At 52.1% G+C, this 19,255-nt stretch overlaps 1 protein-coding gene and 1 long non-coding RNA gene across 4 annotated transcripts in view; one reads left to right on the top strand and one right to left on the bottom strand.

The window, feature by feature from the left end:
* The window catches only part of PIGL (phosphatidylinositol glycan anchor biosynthesis class L), a 49,898-nt gene that overhangs the window by 20,746 nt on the left and 9,897 nt on the right, over positions 1 to 19,255 (top strand). For 2 of the 3 annotated variants that reach the window (XM_024979806.2, NM_001100311.2), the window contains exons 3-6: positions 11,877 to 11,967; positions 15,217 to 15,284; positions 17,027 to 17,058; positions 18,793 to 18,926. In XM_024979806.2, the coding sequence (XP_024835574.1) occupies positions 11,877 to 11,967; positions 15,217 to 15,284; positions 17,027 to 17,058; positions 18,793 to 18,926 (325 nt within the window). Of the gene's footprint in view, positions 1 to 11,876; positions 11,968 to 15,216; positions 15,285 to 17,026; positions 17,059 to 18,792; positions 18,927 to 19,021; positions 19,126 to 19,255 lie in introns of those variants that run through there. The other variant, XM_005220331.5, reaches the window with a different exon arrangement.
* On the bottom strand, positions 550 to 19,082 carry LOC104975044 (uncharacterized). Its single transcript, XR_813274.4, has 4 exons — positions 18,992 to 19,082; positions 12,422 to 12,485; positions 11,812 to 12,341; positions 550 to 7,179 (listed from the first exon to the last, which is right to left on the bottom strand). It is a non-coding gene; the product is annotated as an uncharacterized lncRNA (long non-coding RNA).

Raw genomic sequence — 19,255 nt, 5'->3', positions numbered from 1 at the left:
TCTGCCTTTTCTAAAACCAGCTTGAACATCTGGAAGTTCATGGTTCACATATTGCTGAAGCCTGGCTTGGAGAATTTTGAGCGTTACTTTACTAGCGTGTGAGGTGCAATTGTGCGGTAGTTTGAGCATTCTTTGGCATTGCCTTTCTTTGGGATTGGAATGAAAACTGACCTTTTCCAGTCCTGTGGCCACTGCTGAGTTTTCCAAATTTGCTGGCATATTGAGTGCAGCACTTTCACAGCATCATCTTTCAGGATTTGAAATAGCTCAACTGGAATTCCATCACTTCCATTAGCTTTGTTCATAGTGATGCTTTCCAAGGCCCACTTGACTTCACATTCCAGGATGTCTGGCTCTAGGTGAGTGATCATACCATCATGATTATCTTGGTTATGAAGATCTTTTTTGTACAGTTCTGTATATTCTTGCCACCTCTTCTTAGTATCTTCTGCTTCTGTTAGGTCCATACCATTTCTGTCCTTTATCGAGCCCATCTTTGCATGAAATGTTCCCTTGGTATCTCTAATTTTCTTGAAGAGATCTCTAGTCTTTCCCATTCTGTTGTTTTCCTCTATTTCTTTGCATTGATCGCTGAGGAAGGCTTTCTTATCTCTTCTTGGTATTCTTTGGAACTCTGCATTCAGATGCTTATATTTTTCCTTTTCTCCTTTGCTTTTTGCTTCTCCTCTTTTCACAGCTATTTGTAAGGCCTCCCCAGACAGCCATTTTGCTTTTTTGCATTTCTTTTCCACGGGGATGGTCTTGATCCCTGTCTCCTGTACAATGTCACGAACCTCATTCCATAGTTCATCAGGCACTCTATCAGATCTAGACCCTTAAATCTATTTCTCACTTCCACTGTATAATCATAGGGGATTTGATTTAGGTCATACCTGAATGGTCTAGTGGTTTCCCCTACTTTCTTCAATTTCAGTCTGAATTTGGCAATAAGGAGTTCATGATCTGAGCCACAGTCAGCTCCTGGTCTTGTTTTTGCTGACTGTATAGAGCTTCTCCACATCATTAACCATCGTGAAATAAATAACACCCCACAGCTGTTCACACTGGAGTGATACATAGAGTAAGAAGCTATTTAGTTACACATCAGGGTTTGCAGTGTGGGCTTCCTGTCCACCTCCAGGATAAGACCTTGACCCTAGTGAGGTAAGAAACCTAGATTTTGCATTTTTTACAGACTCCCTAGATGATCGTAAAGCACAGTAATGTTTGGGAACCTCTGAGCTGCTATTTCTGAGTTGCAACTCCCATTTCCTGAGACAGAGAAGTGGAGTGGGCAAGCCTGGATCAGGTCATCCAGGACAGGGGAAGCTTGGATCAGGTCACCTGGGAAGGGGAATTATTTGGTCTTTTTGCTTGGAGCATAAGTATAGGAGCAAGTTTTCTCATAGGAATGCAAGAGCAGGAAGGACTGAGAGTGAGGAAGAAAATTCTGGAGTCTCCAGTCACTGGCATTCCTGAGGGGACCTCTGTGTATCGCCCAGAGCATGCAGTCCCCCGAGCCCAAGTACCAATGACACAGCCTCAGCTCTGAGCTCAGCCACATCTCACGAGACCTCAGAAGCACTGGCTGCTTCAGAAGCCATCCACGAGGAGCAGAATCTCTCACTTAGGACTCACCACTCTCAGCAGAGATGTTAATCTCTATTAAGCAACCGAACAGTGAGACTTTGTAAACACTTTACCTCACTGATTATATAAAAGTTCTCACTGAACTATTACAAAGTCGGCAATTAATATTAATCCTGTTGAGTTAGAGTAAGAATACACTGCTTAGAGCCTTGTCTCATTGTCCCACCTCCCAGCCTGTCTGCTGGGGATGCCCAGGACCCCCTGCAGGCCAGTTACAGCTTTGGGGTCACTCCTGACACTTGCTTAGCTGTGCCTGGCCAGTAGCTGATCTCACCAGGCCCTTCTCGTAGCTGCTGAAACTCGTAGGGAGGATGTTAGTGTACCTCCCCGTAAACTTGGATGGCCACCAGGACCCTCCCGTTTTGTAAATCATTGGGCCCTGTGCCCTTCGTGCTCATGACCAGCACCCAGCCTCGCCCTTGGTGCTGGGGTGTCCATCCAGAGCCATCAGGCAGGCCACTCTCAGCTTCCCCATTCTGCCAGCCTGGTCACTGTGAACCCTCCTCAGCCTCCTCGCAGTCCTCTTCTGGCAGCCTGAGCACTCACCTCTGCTGACTGCACCACTGCCCCCAAGGTTGCTGTGGAGGGTACCCGGGACCTCTCAGCTCCCTCCCCTGCTCCTACTCAGCCCTCCAGCCAGGTATCCATTTTGTCTCCATCTTTCTACCCCCACCCTCTGCGTCTAGGCTTCTGCAGAGAGGTCCTCTCATTGAAACACAGGTGGAATCCTCAGAAACCTTTGAAGACCCCTGGGTCTAATCACACAGGGTGTCTGCTGCTGACTGCCCTTCTCTGTGGCCCAGCACCCATCACCCCTTTCCTTTCTTGGCATCAAATACCATCCAATCCAGAGTCAGCTCAAGAGCTGACCTTTACAGGACCCTGACCACATGCCAGCCTCTAAGTGTCCACCAGGTTTTACCTCGTTTTATCCTCACCACGGCTGATGATGCGGGAGCTGTTAGCCCTCCTCAAGTCCGCAGCTCTGCTCCCTGCTTCACATGTCCATCCTCTGCGGCCAGATTGTCCGGGCCTTACCTGTCCCCTCCTGCCCCATGTGGGTAGCTTGCTCTCTACCACCATGGCTACTGGTTTGCTGCATCCTCAGACATCCTCACAGCTGCACAAACCCTTCCTGGCCTCCCAAGTCCCTCAGGCCTCCTGCCTCTTTCTTCCTCCCAAACTTCTTGAAGCTCCTGGCACTGCTCTCTCACCACCCACTGGCCCGTCCTTCTGCACTACCTGCCCCTTTTCATGGGCGCTGCTGCCAGGGCCACCCATGGTCCCCCTGAGAGGTGAAATCCAGCAGCCTTTCCTTCCTCAAGCCCCGCCATCACGGTCCCGTGGACTGGTCTGCTCCGTCTCTGCCCCACCAGACCATCCCTCCCTTCTCCCCCAACCTGACTCAAGCTCACCAAGCTACGGTTCTGGTTCCTGCTCCCTTGAGGCTATTCCCGGAGAGCTTCTCCATGGCTACAGCTCCTTCATGAGAATTTTTTTTTTTTTTAATGCACTGTTTTAATTTCGACAGTCTTAAGACAAACCAAAAAAAAGGAAGCCCCAGTTGACTGAGCTCTCTCTAGCTGGGTACCACCAGTTTCAGTGCCCCTCCTAGCACTCTGCATTATTACACCCAGTGATGACTAAATAAAGTGACACCTCTGACATGGGTTTCCCTGGTGGCTCAGACAGGAAAAGAATCTGCCCACAATGTGGGAGACCTGGGTTGGATCCCTGGAGAAGGAAATGGCAACCCACTCCAGTATTCTTGCCTGGAGAATTCCATGGACAGAGGAACATGGTGGGCTACAGTCCATGGGGCCCCAAAGAGTCAGACACAACTGAGCAACTAACACTTTCTGACTGTAAGGAAGGCACCAGGCAAACATGAAGTCCTCGCATGTGATGCTGGAGTCACCTTCAATGGCGTTTTCTTTCTTACTCTTACCATCCAGTCAGGCACTAAATCTGACAAAGTCTCCTTCCATAAATGTTCTGGGCGCCTTTCTCTCTCCCATCCCCAGGGCCTCGTCTTTGGTCTGGACCCTTGCCAAGGCCTAACTGTGCTCCACCCCCAAGTTCACCCTTCACTTTCCCAGGTTGACATCCTAAAGCAAACCCGATCCAGCCACTGCCCTGAGGAAACCTCCCTGTGCCCCTCCCCCTGTATGACGGTCTCTACACGAGACAGGTGGTGACCTCAGTCACGGCCCCACACTCACCCCACACACCATGGCTCCACTCTTCTCTTTCTAGAACTCTAGCCCCTGTCCGGAGGCCTGTTCATCCTGACCCAACACAGACACTGCCACCTACATGACTCTTTCATCCATACTGTACAACCTTAACATTTCCTCTCTGAACCACCACAGCAACGTGTTTGACTATTTCTTGCAGTGACTTTTTGCCTTGGATTTAATTATTTGAGCACTGGTCTGATCCTCCTGAGGTGCCTTGCAGTTCAGTGGAACCTACAGTTATGGTTCCCTTTCACCCTGAGATGCCCCAGGGGCTCCCTGGTTTGGCAACCCCCTTCCCACACTGGGACTCCAGGGTGTCCTAGTGGGCTAACTGCACTGCCCACGGGGACTCCATATCCCACCCTCTGGCTTTGCTTCTGCTCTTCTCACTTGGTTCCAGGTGTGTGCTGAAGTCAGGGATGAACCCCTTCTCTGACATGACCCTAAATTTGGCTTTTTTTTAAAAAGGGAGTAAGGCGGACATTTCAGGTACCAGAAGATTGAGAAGTGTCCGAAGTGTAGGCCCCGGCCCTTCTATCTCTGTCCTGAGCAACACTGCACAGCCTCTGCTCAGGGGGGCCCTGGGGAGAGGGGAGAGGTGGGGACGGAGACCTGGGCCTCCCAGCTGAGCCCTGTGACCGCTGAAGTGAGCTCAGTAAGCAGTTCTGTTTCTCAGTTGCCAGGTAAGACAGCAAATTGGCAATTTGGGGGAAAAGATCTCACAAGAACTTCACAGGATTTACACACCTTGATGGGGGTACTGATTAATGTAAAATGCATGTCTTCCTGAGAAACGTGAGCTACAGCCCTGACCTGCAGGTCCCTTTTATGTGCCTGAGGAGGGCCAGGCGCCTCTGTGGACAAGGGTCTCCTGGGACACGTGGTCGTTGTCCACGCTCTTAAATTGCTTGCGGGGGTGGGATGGCTGGCAGCCCAGATGTTTCACAGACACCAACTGGTCTGTTTCAGCCTCTTCCTGGTTCTTGGTCCCTTCTTTCCTCTTCGCCTTTCCCTGTTTCTTTTCTTCTCTCCTCTTGACTTGTCCCTGGCGATTCCCAGACGCGACCCCACCCCCACCCCCGCAGCAGCCCAGGTGACCCGCCTGCGCCCCGCCCACCTCCGATGGCCCTGAACTCGGGTGACCTTTGCCCGCCCGGAGGTCTGAGGAAGTCCTCGGTTTAGAAATAAGCCGGGGTGGGGGATGGAGATGGGGTGGAGGACGATCCACAGGCCCAAATAAGGGCGCACACGGCGCCCGCGGGGCGCGGTGACTGTGCCCACCCCCGGGTCCCCAGGCTCGGGAGGGGACAGCCCACCGCGCCCCCCACCCCGAGGCCACGCCTCACACGGCCGGGGGCAGTCACTACAAAGTGCAGAGCAGGTCACAGTTATTCTGAATCTCCCGGGCCGAGCGCGGAGGTCCAGGGCAGGGCTAGGTTTGGGGCCTTTTCCGGCGGAATTGAGGCCGTGTTCGCTCACTGCACCCCCGGGGTGCCGCATCCTCTGTGTGTCCGGTCGCGTCCAGAGCGCCCGTCCCAGCCCCTCGGGGGTCGCAGGGCCGCGGCCCCACGAGGTGCCCCCCACCCCCGCCCCGGACCCTGCATCCGCGTTGGTGCCCAGTCCACGCTAGGCCCGCGGGTAAAGGTGCAGAAATCCCGCGCTCTAGGAGCCCTGCCCTGCCCCATTCTGCCCTCGCACGGAATCCTGCAAGCGTTGTCGGCCCTCAAGATCGGTACATCCCTCTTCCTCCTCACGGACGGACGCGTGGCTCTGAGATGCTTTTCTCGCGGTCCGGCAGCCAGCCCGCGGGACCCCGGAGCCAGCCCGCAAGTCTGCACCGCTTCCCCTCCCCCTGCGACTGCCCTCCCGCGCCGGGTCACAGCCCCCGACAGGCCTTGCTTTCTGGGGAGCCCAGGCCGGGGTATCTGGACTCTTGAACCCAGAGCCCTTTATTTGGAAGTTCGCTCACAGAAGGGCTTTGTTTCCAGAATTCAATTCCCCTAAATAGATTTCCTCTTTCACATGAGTCTCATTCTTAAGTCAGGAGCAAAACTAAAGTTTAGTTACGGGAGGGTGTTTTGTTTTGTTTTGTTTTTTCAATTTTGTTTTAACATTCCTTTCCTTGGGTGTATTTAACTTTCTTTGCTTTGACTTTGAACATGCCCTAAAACTCTTGTGTTATCTTTAGCATTTTTCAAAAGCCACAGTTCAGGAAGTTAGAGAAATTGTTCCCTGGTGGCAGAACTAGAGAACTGCAGCCTCTTTCCCTCTGTAAATGCAGTGAAAGTGGTGTCTGCCTGAGAGGACTTCCACTGTTAGGCTGATTACTTCCGTAGAGTCATTTCTAAAAAGGTCAAAGGGCACAATCGGGTAGCCAAACAGCCTTCCGGCACAGGTGCAGCCGGTAAACTGGCCCCTTCCTGTGAGCCCTCCTCCACACCAGGTCCTGCTTTAATTCTGCATTTGTTTGACTCCTGAGAATTAGAGCAATATATGTTGGTAGCTTGCATTTCCTGCTTTGTAAAATGCCTCTTCAAACAATCTTTCACAGGTCTTTATAATGTTTTAGTCTCCAGGCTTGCTTTGTGAATGACCTTGTAAATTCTGCCCTCATTCCTGGTTTTCCAGGGCCGGCTTCTTATCAGGAACCATCACCTCACTGATGAGACGTAGAGCGACCACAGGTCTCTTAATCAAGAGTCTAGGTTCAAGGTGTGACCTGCCAGACACTTCATTTCTGAGCTGAAGGGCTCTGCGGGTTGCAGTCCTCCTGCAGGGGGTGGCTGATACAACCCCTGCTTGTCCTCATCCTCAAGTCTGCAGAGGTGTCATCTCTGCTCTACTTGGCAAAACCTGACTAGAAACCTGTTTTCAGCCACCCTATCCCCTGTCTCATCCAGAAAGAGTTACTCAGCTTTCCGTGTTAGCAGAGCTACTCAGGCACACCAGCACCGGAGGTATCTCCATATACTTTTATTAAAATTGCGATAAAAGCCAAGAAGTAGCTTGCTAATAATTGAAGGAAGTTTCTGGGACCTCTTGGTAACTTTATTATTGTTTGCCATGGGCCTGCTCACATCTAGGTTTGGGGAGAGCTGGGAGCAGCTTCAGAATCCTTGTCCACGCTGAAGCAAACCCACCACGTGGTTCACACATACCTCAGGTTGGGTATGGCAAGTCCAGATGTCCCTTAAATATGAAGCCTGACTACTCTTACGGCTTGGCCTCTGTTCTTCTATTGAAACAGCAGGGAAGGGGGCCAGCATAACACTTCAAAGAACCACACAGCCTGAAGACACAACAGAAACTAATTAGAACCAAATAGATCCAAAATGGCCAACCCCTCGACTTCCACTAGACCTTGAGCCTCAGTATTCATTCGTTATTGTAACACATCAGCAAACTAAGTAACACACCCACAGGCACCATGACAGTTCTCAGGCCAACCATAAAGGTCAAAAAGTGGACAGTGGCCCCATTCCTGCAGATCCCCACCCCTTCCCCGAAATAGCTGGAACACTCCTCACACTCAGTAGCTCATGAAATTACCCACCCCTGTTGACAACCCCCTACCCTGTGCCACTCTGGGCTTCTGAGATGGCCCACATTCTGTCTGGGGTGTGTTTCTCTCTAAGTGAATCCACTTCTTACCTATCACTTTGTCTCTCACTGAATTCTTTCTGTGATGAGACATCAAGAACCTGATCTTCAGTAAGTCCTGAGACCAGGTGTAGTGGTCTCAGTTAAAAGACCGTGAGTTCAAGTCCCAATTGGACCTGCACCATTTCACTCTTATTGCTAAACGACATCCATGTGATTTCCCAGGAGAAGGGCTGGTTACCAAGATGAAATGGGGCTCCTGACAACACACATGTTCCACTGCAGCCCCACTCAGCCAGCCTCTAGTGCCTCTCACTCTACGTGTAACTCATTCCCTTCCAACCAACTCTCTCCAGCTGGAGAAAAATGTAAATGACTGGCCTTTGCCAGCTTCCCTTGTGGCTCAGACAGTAAAGAATCCACCTGCAATGCAGGAGACTTGGGTTTGATCCCTGGGTTGGGAAGATCCCCTTGAGAAGGAACTGGCAACTGACTCCAGTATTCTTGCCTGGAGAATTCCATGGACAGAGGAGCCTGGCGGGCTACAGTCTGTGGGGTCACAAACAGTCAGACGTGACTGAGTGACTTCCACTTTCATGAGTCATAAGGATAAGGAAGTAGGTATAAAACACCTGAGATTTTTAGGAGGCATGGAGCTCTGATAAGAGTTGTCCTTGTTTGTCTTTCCCTCCAGCCTATGAAGTACACTGCTCTTTCTCTCTCTGTGATGCTGTTCCTGGTGAGTTAACCCACTTTCCACTTCCTCCTCTTAACACTGCTCCTCACAGGGAGATCTGCAAGGTTCTCCTCACTTCATCTCTGACTCCCAAGTGACATGTCTAGGATTTTATCCCAAGGAAATATCGAGAGATTCATATGAAGTGTTAAGTATAATGATGCTAGTTACAACTTTTTTCAATAATAAAAACTGGAAACAACCTACATAATCAGTAAAATAGAGGCTTTACAAAATGATGGCATATCTAAATCAAGATCTGGTTATGCAGCAGATGACAGAAAACCCACAGTGACTACAACAGCTGTGATAGGAGATGCATTGGCTGGGGCTCTGGTGGCGGGCCAGGGCACTTTCCTTTTGGCAACTTTACTCTGCCTCGCTTTCAGACCTAAATTACTTCATGCATCTCGATGGCAGCTTCAGTTCCAGCCCTCCTCCCTGACCCCAGCCAGCAAAACGCAGGACAGCACCAAGAAAAATAGGGCAAAGGCCGTTCACCAACACTCCCTTAAGGAGGGGCCGGATGGCTGACTCACACTTGTGTTCACACCTCTGCTGGCATGTTTATCTAAGGCGGGATTGTTAATCCATCAGAGAAGAAAAGAACTATTGCAAAAGTTACTACTTGGACCCAAGCCTTGAGTTGATTAGGGCTGAACTTTAGGCAAAAGTCTTCCCTGGTGGCTCAGATGGTAAAGAATCTGCCTGCAATGCAGGAGACCCAGGTTCTATCCCTGGGTCAGGAAGATCCCATGGAGATAGGAATGGCTATCCTCTCTGGTATTCTTGCCTGGAGAATGCCATGGACAAAGGAGCCTGGGGGGCTACAGTTGATAGGGTCGAAAAGAGTCAGCACCACTGAGTGACTAACACTTTTACCCATAGGCAAAAGACAACTCATGTTGTTGATCTCACAGGCGTCACTTTTTCTACACTTAACTATACTTTAATAAAATATAAAATTTTATATTTTCCTGCCTTGAGGGGAAGTGGTCCCCTAGGGATGCCTTATTCCCCCTGCAATTCAATTTTTTTCTTTTTTTACTTATTTGGCTGCACCGTGTCTTAGTTGCAGCATGTGGGATCTTTAGTTGTGGCATGTGGGATCTAGGTCCCCAACCAGGGATCCAACCCAGACCCAATGTCTTGGGAGCAAGAAGTCTTAGCCACTGGACCACCAGGGAAATCCCCTTTTTTCCTTTTCACCTCTAATCTGTTTTTATAAATTTTACTATCTTTTAAAACTCTTATTTGTATGTTTCAACCTCTAAAGGCAGGTATAGCTGCCTTTGGCTCAGTCAACCAATCAAGCACTTTAATGCAGCGCCTGGCATGAGAAGACCCTCCTCCAGGGGATCTTCCAGACCCAGGGATCGGACCTGCATCTATTGTGTTCTGTACTGGCAGGTGGGTTCTTTGCTACTAGTGCTACCTGGGAAGCTCATCCAAGGCCCCTGCTGCTGCTGCTGCTAAGTCACTTCAGTCGTGTCCGACTCTGTGTGACCCCATAGACGGCAGCCCACCAGGCTCCCCTGTCCCTGGGATTCTCCAGGCAAGAACATTGGAATGGGTTGCCATTTCCTTCTCCAATGCATAAAAGTGAAAAGCGAAAGTGAAGTTGCTCAGTAGTGTCCGACTCTTAGCGACCCCATGGACTGCGGCCCACCAGGGTCCTCCGTCCATGGGATTTTCCAGGCAAGAGTACTGGAGTGGGGTGCCATTGCCTTCTCCGCCAAGGCCCCTACTCTTTCCTAAAAACTACCATCCACCGTCAGCATTTCAACCTCACTCAAAAATTGCGTGACACAAAGTCCTAGACATCAGGGCTCTCAGGTCACCAGTGTGGCCCAGGTCCTCCTAGCTCTAGGGATGACGCAGCACAGGCCCCGGGCACCTGGTGAGCAGGCAACTGGAACTCGTGTGTTCTGTCATCTGACCTGGCATCAGGATGCCTGCTGGTGACACTGGGCCACTCTGATCATAGGCAGAGCTGCTGGGGTGGAGCTGCCCACCAGCCGCTGCCCTGTCTGTCTTCCCTGAGCCTGGACTCCTGCTTGCCCAGCAGTGACCTCCGTGACCTCCCTGCTGCCCTCTGTACCTGGGCAGCTAGTGGCAATTGCATTCCCAGAAGGGCAGACTGCTGCTACCCTTGAAGGTTTAGGCTCAAGTCTGGGGCGTAGTTGACAGCAAATGTCCATTGGGCACTTGCTTCGAGTGCTGCCAGACACCTGGACCGACGGCAACCATGCTTCCTGCCTCCCTTGCCAACTAACTGACTTCTCAGTAGGTCTGACCAATAGTTGGCCATAATGGGAGACTGGAAGGTCTCCCCGCTCCTCACAGCACCTCTATCAGCAGCTGAATGTTTGCCGGGCCTCCAGCTGCTGCCCTCGTAGTTCCTGCCATCAATCACTCCCGTTCCTAGGCTCTGATGTCTTTCCCTAGAGGCAACAGTGGCTTCTGGCCTTGCCAACCTCTGATCATCTCCTTGTTCTCTGGTTTCCAAAATGACACCTTGGTGCATTTATGTGGGCCTCCCAGCCAGGGGGATGTGTGTAGTTGTTCTCACTCCTGGGTATTCCTGGGTATTTCCTGAATTCCCTGGAAAATTCCTGAATCTCTTCCTGCTCAAGCTCAGTAGGTCATGTTCTCCATCCCATGTTCAGCTCGTTCCCCAGGAATGAGGCCTAACGAACTTCATCCTGGTCCCTGCCTCTCCCTTCCTCCCCGTCGAGTCCCTGCCACCAACCAAGCTGTCTGTCCTATAGAGGCAGGAGCATTAGGGGGCCCCTGGGGGAATGATGGGTAGGATGGTGCTTTCAGAGTCACCCTGGCAGGAGGCTCCCCAGGGTGTGGAAGAGGCAGCCAAGGAAGCACAGAAAGTTGCTGTGTTCTACCCTGAGATTCATGTCGTTTTCCTCCTAAAAAACCTTCAGCACCTCTCCTTTGACCATAGTCCTAAACGAGTCTGATAATGGCCTGTGTCCATGGAGAGGTGACATCTACCTCCTGGTGGGAATCAGGGGGCCCTGTCCCCCCAGCATAGGTGGGTGGCGCCCAGGACCTGAGGTGGCAGAGATGGCCATCTAGTTATAAGACTACGAATAATGTCTTCACGCTGGAGTCAGACCAGCAGGTGGTGGTGATAGTGGACAGAAACAAGGCCCAGAGTGGCCTGCAGAGACCCCTACCCCTGGGGGCACCTCCCTGGGGCTAAACTTCTCCCCTGTAAGTCAGAAAACCTGCATCAAACCCAACCGTAACGGCCCTGCAACACGCAGGCTACTCACCTGCATGGTCCAGGCTCCTTCATAGCTGTCTGAGGTTAAACGAGTACTGAGGTTAACTGAGTTGCTTTTACCAAAGTACTGAGTACTTTTACCAACAAGCCATTCCTGTGACTTTTACCGAGACACATCGGAGCTCTGCCCCATGTCTCAGCTCTTGGGGGCCACACCTGTCTCCCAGCTTGTGGACAGATCTGCTTCCATCCCAACTGCCCAGCCATGACATGAGCCAAGATCCCCTGAGTGTGCTGTTTGGTCTGTACATCCTCAGCACCCCACACGCGCGCACACCTACCAGAGCTGAGGGGAGAGCCTGCACCCCGTTAGAAACGGTTTCCAACGTGTACTTCTTCCTTCCAGGGATTTCCCAGATGACCCAGACGTGCGCTGGGACCCAGACCGGGCAGCTGATGTCCTCCTCCAGCACGTAGAGGCCAATGGCATCAAGCTGGTAAGGGTACACGCCCTCCTCTCCAGCAGAGACCTGGCCCATCTCTCTGCACCTTTCCTGCGTAACCACAGAGCTCAGGGGGAGGCAGAGATTTTCCCAGACTGTGCCCTCTTCACCCGCCCCCCGACGTCCATGCTGCCCTCTGAAAACCCAGGTCCCCACGAGCCTATGCCTCGATGCTCTGGCACAGAACAAGCATTTTCATGTTAGGGTGTCACTGTAACTCTGGGAGTAAGTGTTGTCCTAATGCTTACCTTCATCGAGGAGACAGGTTCCCAGAGGCTCAGAAGCTGCCCAATGTCAGCAAGCATGAAGCTAGGGGTTTGAGCCTCCATTTTTCCCTCCAGAAAAATGCGAGGATAAATCCACAGCCCCTGCGGGGAGAACATGCCTGGTTAGAGCTCCAGTGGGCATTCGATTCACCTGTAGAGGCAGGAGGCTCAGGAACACCCACCTCGACGCTCAGGCCTCGCCAGCCTGCATGCTGCCAGCAGTCCATCTTAAGGTGCCAGGAACGTCTAAAATAAGAATAACCCTTCACAAGTTAATACCTAAATCCTACCATTTAAAGCCCCAGCCACTGGCTTTTAAGTTTTGATTAATCCTTGTTAGAAGGTGAACCCCACTGTCAGGCTTCTTATCAGTGATGCATCCTCCAAGTGAAATGAGTTATTAGGCCATTGTTAAGGGCAGATTCTCGTGGATTAGTCAGACTGCCTTTGTGCTCTAATGACATAAATACAACGGGCACCTAGCCAGCTGGCTGTGAACCACACGGAGCTGTAGGTGCAGGGGGGCCGCTGGCCCCACCAGGGATTGGCACCGGCTTTACACTTTGTTCTGGCCGGACGAATGGTCACCAACAGCTGCAGGCCCACCCCTCCTGGATGTACCTTGCTTCAGGGTCTGAGGTGATAGCCGGCCTGGCTCCTCTTGCCCTGCTTTTCCCAGACCACACTCAGACCCTCTCAGGGCTCCACAGCCTGGCGGTGGACAGAGCTGGTCCTCAGGGCCGGCTGGGGCACAGGGCAGGGTCAATGAGGTGTGCTGCAGTGACCCTTGGTACCCTGTCTTCCTGGGCAGTGGCATGCCCACAGCTAGTCCCCAGACTCTCTCCTCTCTGGCTTTGGTTCATAGGAACAACTGGTCTTCAGTCAGTCCTACTTGTGGGATAAACCCCCATCTTTATGAACTTGGCCACCTCTGACCAGCCCTCCCAAAGGTGCCACTGGCTGATGAACAGGGCTGGACCTCACCGAGGGGCCAGGTTCGTGTTTAGACCACATCACAGCCACAGCTCTGAACATCCAGGGAGGAGCTCAGGGCACAGACACAGAAGAATCTCCCAAGTTTGTTTCCCTGAAAACTGACTTGTGGTCCAGGCCCAGCTAAGACCGCCTTCTCCCAGAAGCCCTCCGTGACTTCTTCAGCCCTCTTTGGGGCAGTATTTGCTGTGTGTCTTGCCCTGGTGACAGGTGTTGCTGTTTATCCTTCACGGACCATGTCCTGTGAGCCACTGTCTTAGAGAAGTGAAAGCAGCCTATTGTTTACTGGGGTCCAGGGAAGACTTCATTTGAACAAAGATTTCTGCAGTTTAGGGGGGAAGGTGGACAGACGCCATTGCTGCCAGGTCCTAATCTGCATGAGACCAGGGGGTGGAGACAGTTCAGCTCAGCCCTCCTCACAGCAGGAAGACTCAGGGCTTGTTGCAAGGTGTGGGATAAACAGGAAACAAGACCTTGGAGAATTTTAAGTGATGGGGATGAACTGCAGTGGCCCCAAGCCCCCAGACCAGGGAGTGTGCCCCGGCTGGCCTGAGACAACCGCGTCCCAGAGTCACCTCAGCGAGGGCAGCAGACACTCAGCTTGGGCTGCTGTCCAGGTCCTACACGTTCCCACAGGGCTTCATTTGACCTTCACCTGACCCAGAGAGAAAGGAGGGAGGCCTCACTCTCCCAATGTCACAGATGAGAGAACCAAGACACTGAAGATGAAATCGCTCCCAGTAGCGACATTCTATGATATGCCCGAAGGTCAGGGTAACTAGGTCAGAGGTGAGAGTGGACTTCGGCACTCCAGGCTTGGCTCCACAGAAGGATGGGATCAGAACGGGGTACCTGGGTTCTAGGGTGAAGTGTTTTTTGTTTTTTTTTTAACACACTATAGTTTCCAGAGCAATGTTAGGTTCACAGTATAACTGGGCAGAAAGTATACACGTACCCCTGGCCCCATGACCTGTACAGTGAGTGAATCTACACTAATATGTCATCATCACCCCAGGTTCACACTAGGGTTCACTCCTGGTGCTGTATGTCCCGTGGGTTTTAACAAATGTATGACACGTATCCATCATAATGGGATCTGTTTGTAAGCCTTTTTAAAAAAAATTTCCCCCTGTGGAGAATTTCAAGCATGCAAAAGTAGAGCAAAGAGTATAATGAAACTCATGTTCCCATCATTCAGCCTCACTAATTATTAACTCAAGGTCAACAGCGTTTTTCTTTAAATGTCAGCTCACCTGCCCCTGCTCCTCCGTAATCCTACTCTCTTGGCTGCCTGGTCCCCTCTTTCCATCCCCCTCAACCAGCCACACCTGTGCCTTTCTCTGAGTCCTGTCTTCTTTCCTACATCTTTTTTTTTTTTTTTTTTTTTACTTATTCCAGCTATTCTATTACATTTATTATTACTCAAATTATTCTTTGGATTTTTTAACTCATCTGTGCAGAAATGAATCTGGAGCCTAGGCTAGGCTTATAGTTGGAGAAGCAGACGCTGGTCTGAGAATGTGGACGCAGAGGCAGCCTACGAGGAGCCACGGGCTTCTCTGAGCCCCAGGGCGTGGTGGACACTGTCCCCTAGCGCTTTCATGACCTCAACACAGCACCAGGAAGAGGGACCGAATCATCAGACGGCATCGACATGAACAAAGGTCACACAGCAGCCACTCGGGAAACCAAACGTGCTGCTAAGAGGCCAGGCAGATAAGAAACACAGACATGCTGAACCCAGGTTTCTCTCGTGGCCCAGTTCCACTCTGCTCTGCTGTCCAGGAGCAAGAGAAGAGTCAAGCCCACAGCCACAGGGCTGAACAGCAGTCACACACCACCGACCTGCTCCCAAGTCAGTTCTGATGCACTCAGAACACGAACAGGTTCAGGGTTCTGGGTCCTCCTGTCTGTCCCAGGTGGTGTGGACGGAGGCGGGAGAGACTATTCAGACAGTCTGGAGTGCAGCTCTGTGTCTCTGCAGGTGGTGACCTTCGATGAGGGGGGCGTGAGTGGGCACAGCAACCACGTGGCTCTGAATGCAGCTGTGAGGTACGATGGTGCGCCAGTTCCCTGGGTGGCTGGGGTGGGCGGTCTCCTCATTACTCTCCACCTCATGGGTCATCTCACCTTATCCTCCCAGGAGCAGGCGCCCTCAAGTTCTAGAGTTATGACCTTGCCTCCTAATAGCTGAGTCTCTCTGTCCCCAGATGCAGCCAAATGCAGGAACTGATTGGATTCCTCCCTCTGCTTTGGCCTCAGGAAACGTTAGAGCCAAATTTCACCTCCTTGTAGCTCACGGGCAGGTCTGAGGGCTGGGATCGATGAATGGGCATCCTCCTGATTTCAGATTTTTCTTTGGAGAAGGAGGATGTGCACATCATTTGAAATCTCACCTGTTCTTTGCAGCCACTGCATTTTACTGACATGCATCTGCATTTAGGGCTTCCCTGGCAGCTCAGTGGTAAAGAATCTGCCTGCTGATGCAGGAGAGGTGGATTCAATCCTTGTGTCAGGAAGATCCCTTGGAAGAGGAGATGGCAACCCGCTCCAGTATTCTTGCCTGGGAAATCCCATGGACAGAGGAACCTGGCAGGCTATAGCCCACTGGAGTTGCAATGAGTCACACACAACTGAGCGACTAACAACCACGACCACACAACTAACAACCATGACCACCACCTGCATTTAACTGGTTAAAAAAAAAAAAAACCCTCACAGATCTTGAGGGACTTCTCTGGGGTCATACAGACCAGTAGCTTATGTCCTGATCTCTTGAGCCTGCTCCTCTTGGGCCCAAAAGCAGCTTGCTGGACCCAGCCTAGGGAAGGGAGAGGGCAGCTTGAGGTCAAGGACTGACTCTACACCTTTCTTCTGAATGTGCCCGTTCTCTTCAGGGCTTGAAGATGTGTCTCCAGGGTACCTCTCTCCTGCCCTTAGATCTGCCTCTGAGCTCTTTCCTTGGAGTTCATCCCCAGGGCTCCACCCAGAGTGCAGGATGAGCTGCCTCTGAGCTCGGCATTTTCTATTTCTCAAGCTCTGTAAGTCAGGCCAACTTCTTGTCTTTAATCCCTGCTCCTGAGAACCCCTTCCCCATGAGTCCATATGTCTGTGTGTTGGGGTGTGGGGGAAGGGGACTCTTTGTCCCATTGCCCACCTGTCAGCTTCCGAAACAAGGATTTCATTTTCATATTGCTGTTGGACCCAGCTCACCCCTCCTCTTAGGATACACGCTTTTTTCTCACCACACTGCACAGCATGTGGGATCTTAGTTCCCTGACTAGGGATTGAACCTGCGCCCTCTGCAGTGGAAGCACCAAGTCTTAATGACTGGACCCCCAGGGAATCCCCTCACGCCTCCTCTTAGGGCAGTGAGCACAGAATGGCCTCTATTGCTAAGAGGTGTGTGCAAGGGGAGAGGACTGTCAGGGAAGAAATACCAATGAACACTTTACATATTTTCCCACCACACTCACATCACAATCTCATAAAGGAGAAAAACTCTGAAGAGTCCATTGTTACTTTCATCTCTGGTGGGCACAGCTTGGACCAGGGCACCTCATAAGCCACTGGTCATCTCCAGATTGGCTGACCTTGGATGAAGGACCCACCCTAGCCCCTTCAGCCGTAGCCAGAGCTATGGAGTCCAAGGAATCTCTGTGGTGACTTATGCTCAAGAACCTGCCTGGAAACCTACGTGAAGGGACCCCAGGGTGGGGCAGGCCAGGCTCTAACAGCCCCTCCCATTAACTGCAGAGGGTTCTCACTTGCACTCTCTCCGTTTTCTCTGCCAGGACCCTGCAGGCAGAAGGGAAGCTACCCAAAGGTAAGGCCGTGCCCTGTTGCAACAGGTTGCTGCCACTGTCCCTCTAAATGTGCTAAATATACAGAGAGCTGCCCTTGGCCCAGTGGCGGGAGGGGGGCGGACAGGGAGGCAGGGCCACACTGTCCTGACTCAGCTCACTGTGCCTGTCACAGTGGGTTCCCCAGGCCTCACGGTCAAGTTGTGTCCACTGAGAAGTATCCTCTGTGTGTGAGGGAGGAGGGGGTGTCATCAGGGTTCTCTAGAGAAATGGACCAACAGGACAGGCAGATAGACAGATGTGCTTCTGCATATATTATACACATACAGATGTTTACACAGCATCACTGACTCAATGGACATGAGTCTGAGCAAACACCGGGAGAAGGAAAGGACAGGCGAGCCTGGCTTGCTGTGGTCCATGGGGTCACAAAGTGTTGGGCACGACTTAGCAACAGAACAACAATAATAATATATAAAAAGGAATTGGCTCACACGATTATGGAGGCCAAGAAATCAAGGATCCACCACCTGCAAGCTGGAGGCCTAGGAGAGCCAGGGCGTCCTTTAATCTGTCTGAGTCCAAAGGCCTGAGAACAGGGAGCCGATAGGGTCAGTCTTGATCTTGGGCAGACAAGCAGGGTCCAGCTCTGCAGTCGGACAGAAGGGGACACGTTCTCCCTCCCTCGATGGACTGGACAAGACCGATCCAGGCCTTCTGCTTTCCCCAGTCATCCAGTTCAGATGTGAAACCCACAGACACACCCAGAAACAATTTTGACCAAGAACCTGGGACCCATATGGGCTGACACAGGACGTAACCACCTCTGTGGGCCTTGCCCCTCACCTGCCCGGCTTTCTCCCTGGCCAGCTTCTATCCCACCTCTAGTGTCCTTTCAGGATGTCCATCCAAGCTCACATCTATCCCCCAGGTAACTGACCAGGCTGTAGGTGACTGCTGGGTGCTGGACAGGTCTGAAACACTTCCTAACTCACGGGAAGGCGTCTGACCGCCCTCACCTCCCTGAGCCAGTTTCTTTGTGGACATGCACCCCTCACAGGAGAGCCCTGGGGACTGAATGATGGACCCCCAGGCAGCATGCCCTCTCTGGGTGGGCTTCTGGCTGGTGAAGCTGCAGGGGCTCAGGAACATAGCTCTGGTGTGTTTGCTCAACCCCAGAAGACAGCCCCGCTGGCGCTAGTGGGAAAGAACCCACCTGCCAATGCAGGAGACAGAAGAGACCTGGGTTGGGAAGGTCCCCTGGAGAAGGGAATGGCAACCCACTTCAGTATTCTTGCCTGGAGAACCCCATGGACAGAGGAGCCTGGCATGTACTCATGAAGAGTTGGACACGACTGAGCAGCTAACCACATGGCATGTGGGAGACAGGCGGGTCCCACACTCACAAATGACCAACAACCCATCATACAGATGAGAAACTTGAGGCTCACTGAGGTGAAGGGACCTCCCCAAGCCCATGAGTTCTCCAGTGACGCAGGAGCCAGGCCTATAGCCTCCTAAGACAGAAAGTCTGCCTGCACCACTCCCCCCTTGGGTTTGACCCTGGCCTCCAGCAGTCAGTCTCTCCCTGCTGGGGGCACAGAGCACACAGAGGGTGGCCTCCAGGTGTTCTGGGCCCTTTCACCCTCTCATCTGTGAGAACAATGGGCAAAGAGCAGCTCTGATGCACGCCAGTGGGGAGCTCAGGAAAACCAGCCTGGAGCTGCAAGTCACCCCGCCCTCCCCCGCCCCCGCAGGGTGCTCGGTGCTCACGCTCCAGTCTGTGAACCTGCTGCGCAAATACCTCTGTCTGCTGGACCTACCCTGCTCCCTGCTGCTCGCCCGCGACGCCCTCTTCGTGCTCACCCAACGTGAGGCAGCCCAGGCCCAGGTGAGGACCGCCCCTCGTCCCCACACCGCTCCCCCCGCCCCATCAGGTCCCCCAAAGCCCCTCACCCAAGGCCTTCCATGTGGTTCTGTCCCCAGGGCAGGCCCACAGCCAGACACTGAGAGCCGTAGACCTTCAGGGACTTGCACCTTATCTTCTGAGTATAGAAACAGCACAACTGGAAAAAAAAAAAAAGTAACAATATAGGCTCAGTGTGGAAAGTCTGGGAGTAGATACATAAACGCAAGTCGAAAATAAAAATCATTCATCAAAACTACCTGCAACCCCATCCCATACAGGTAATCACTCAAATACAAGAGTATTGACATATG

Source organism: Bos taurus, chromosome 19 (assembly GCF_002263795.3).
Source record: "Bos taurus isolate L1 Dominette 01449 registration number 42190680 breed Hereford chromosome 19, ARS-UCD2.0, whole genome shotgun sequence".
In the NCBI taxonomy this organism is placed as follows: domain Eukaryota; kingdom Metazoa; phylum Chordata; class Mammalia; order Artiodactyla; family Bovidae; genus Bos; species Bos taurus.
This window is presented reverse-complemented; position numbering and strand designations above follow the sequence as displayed.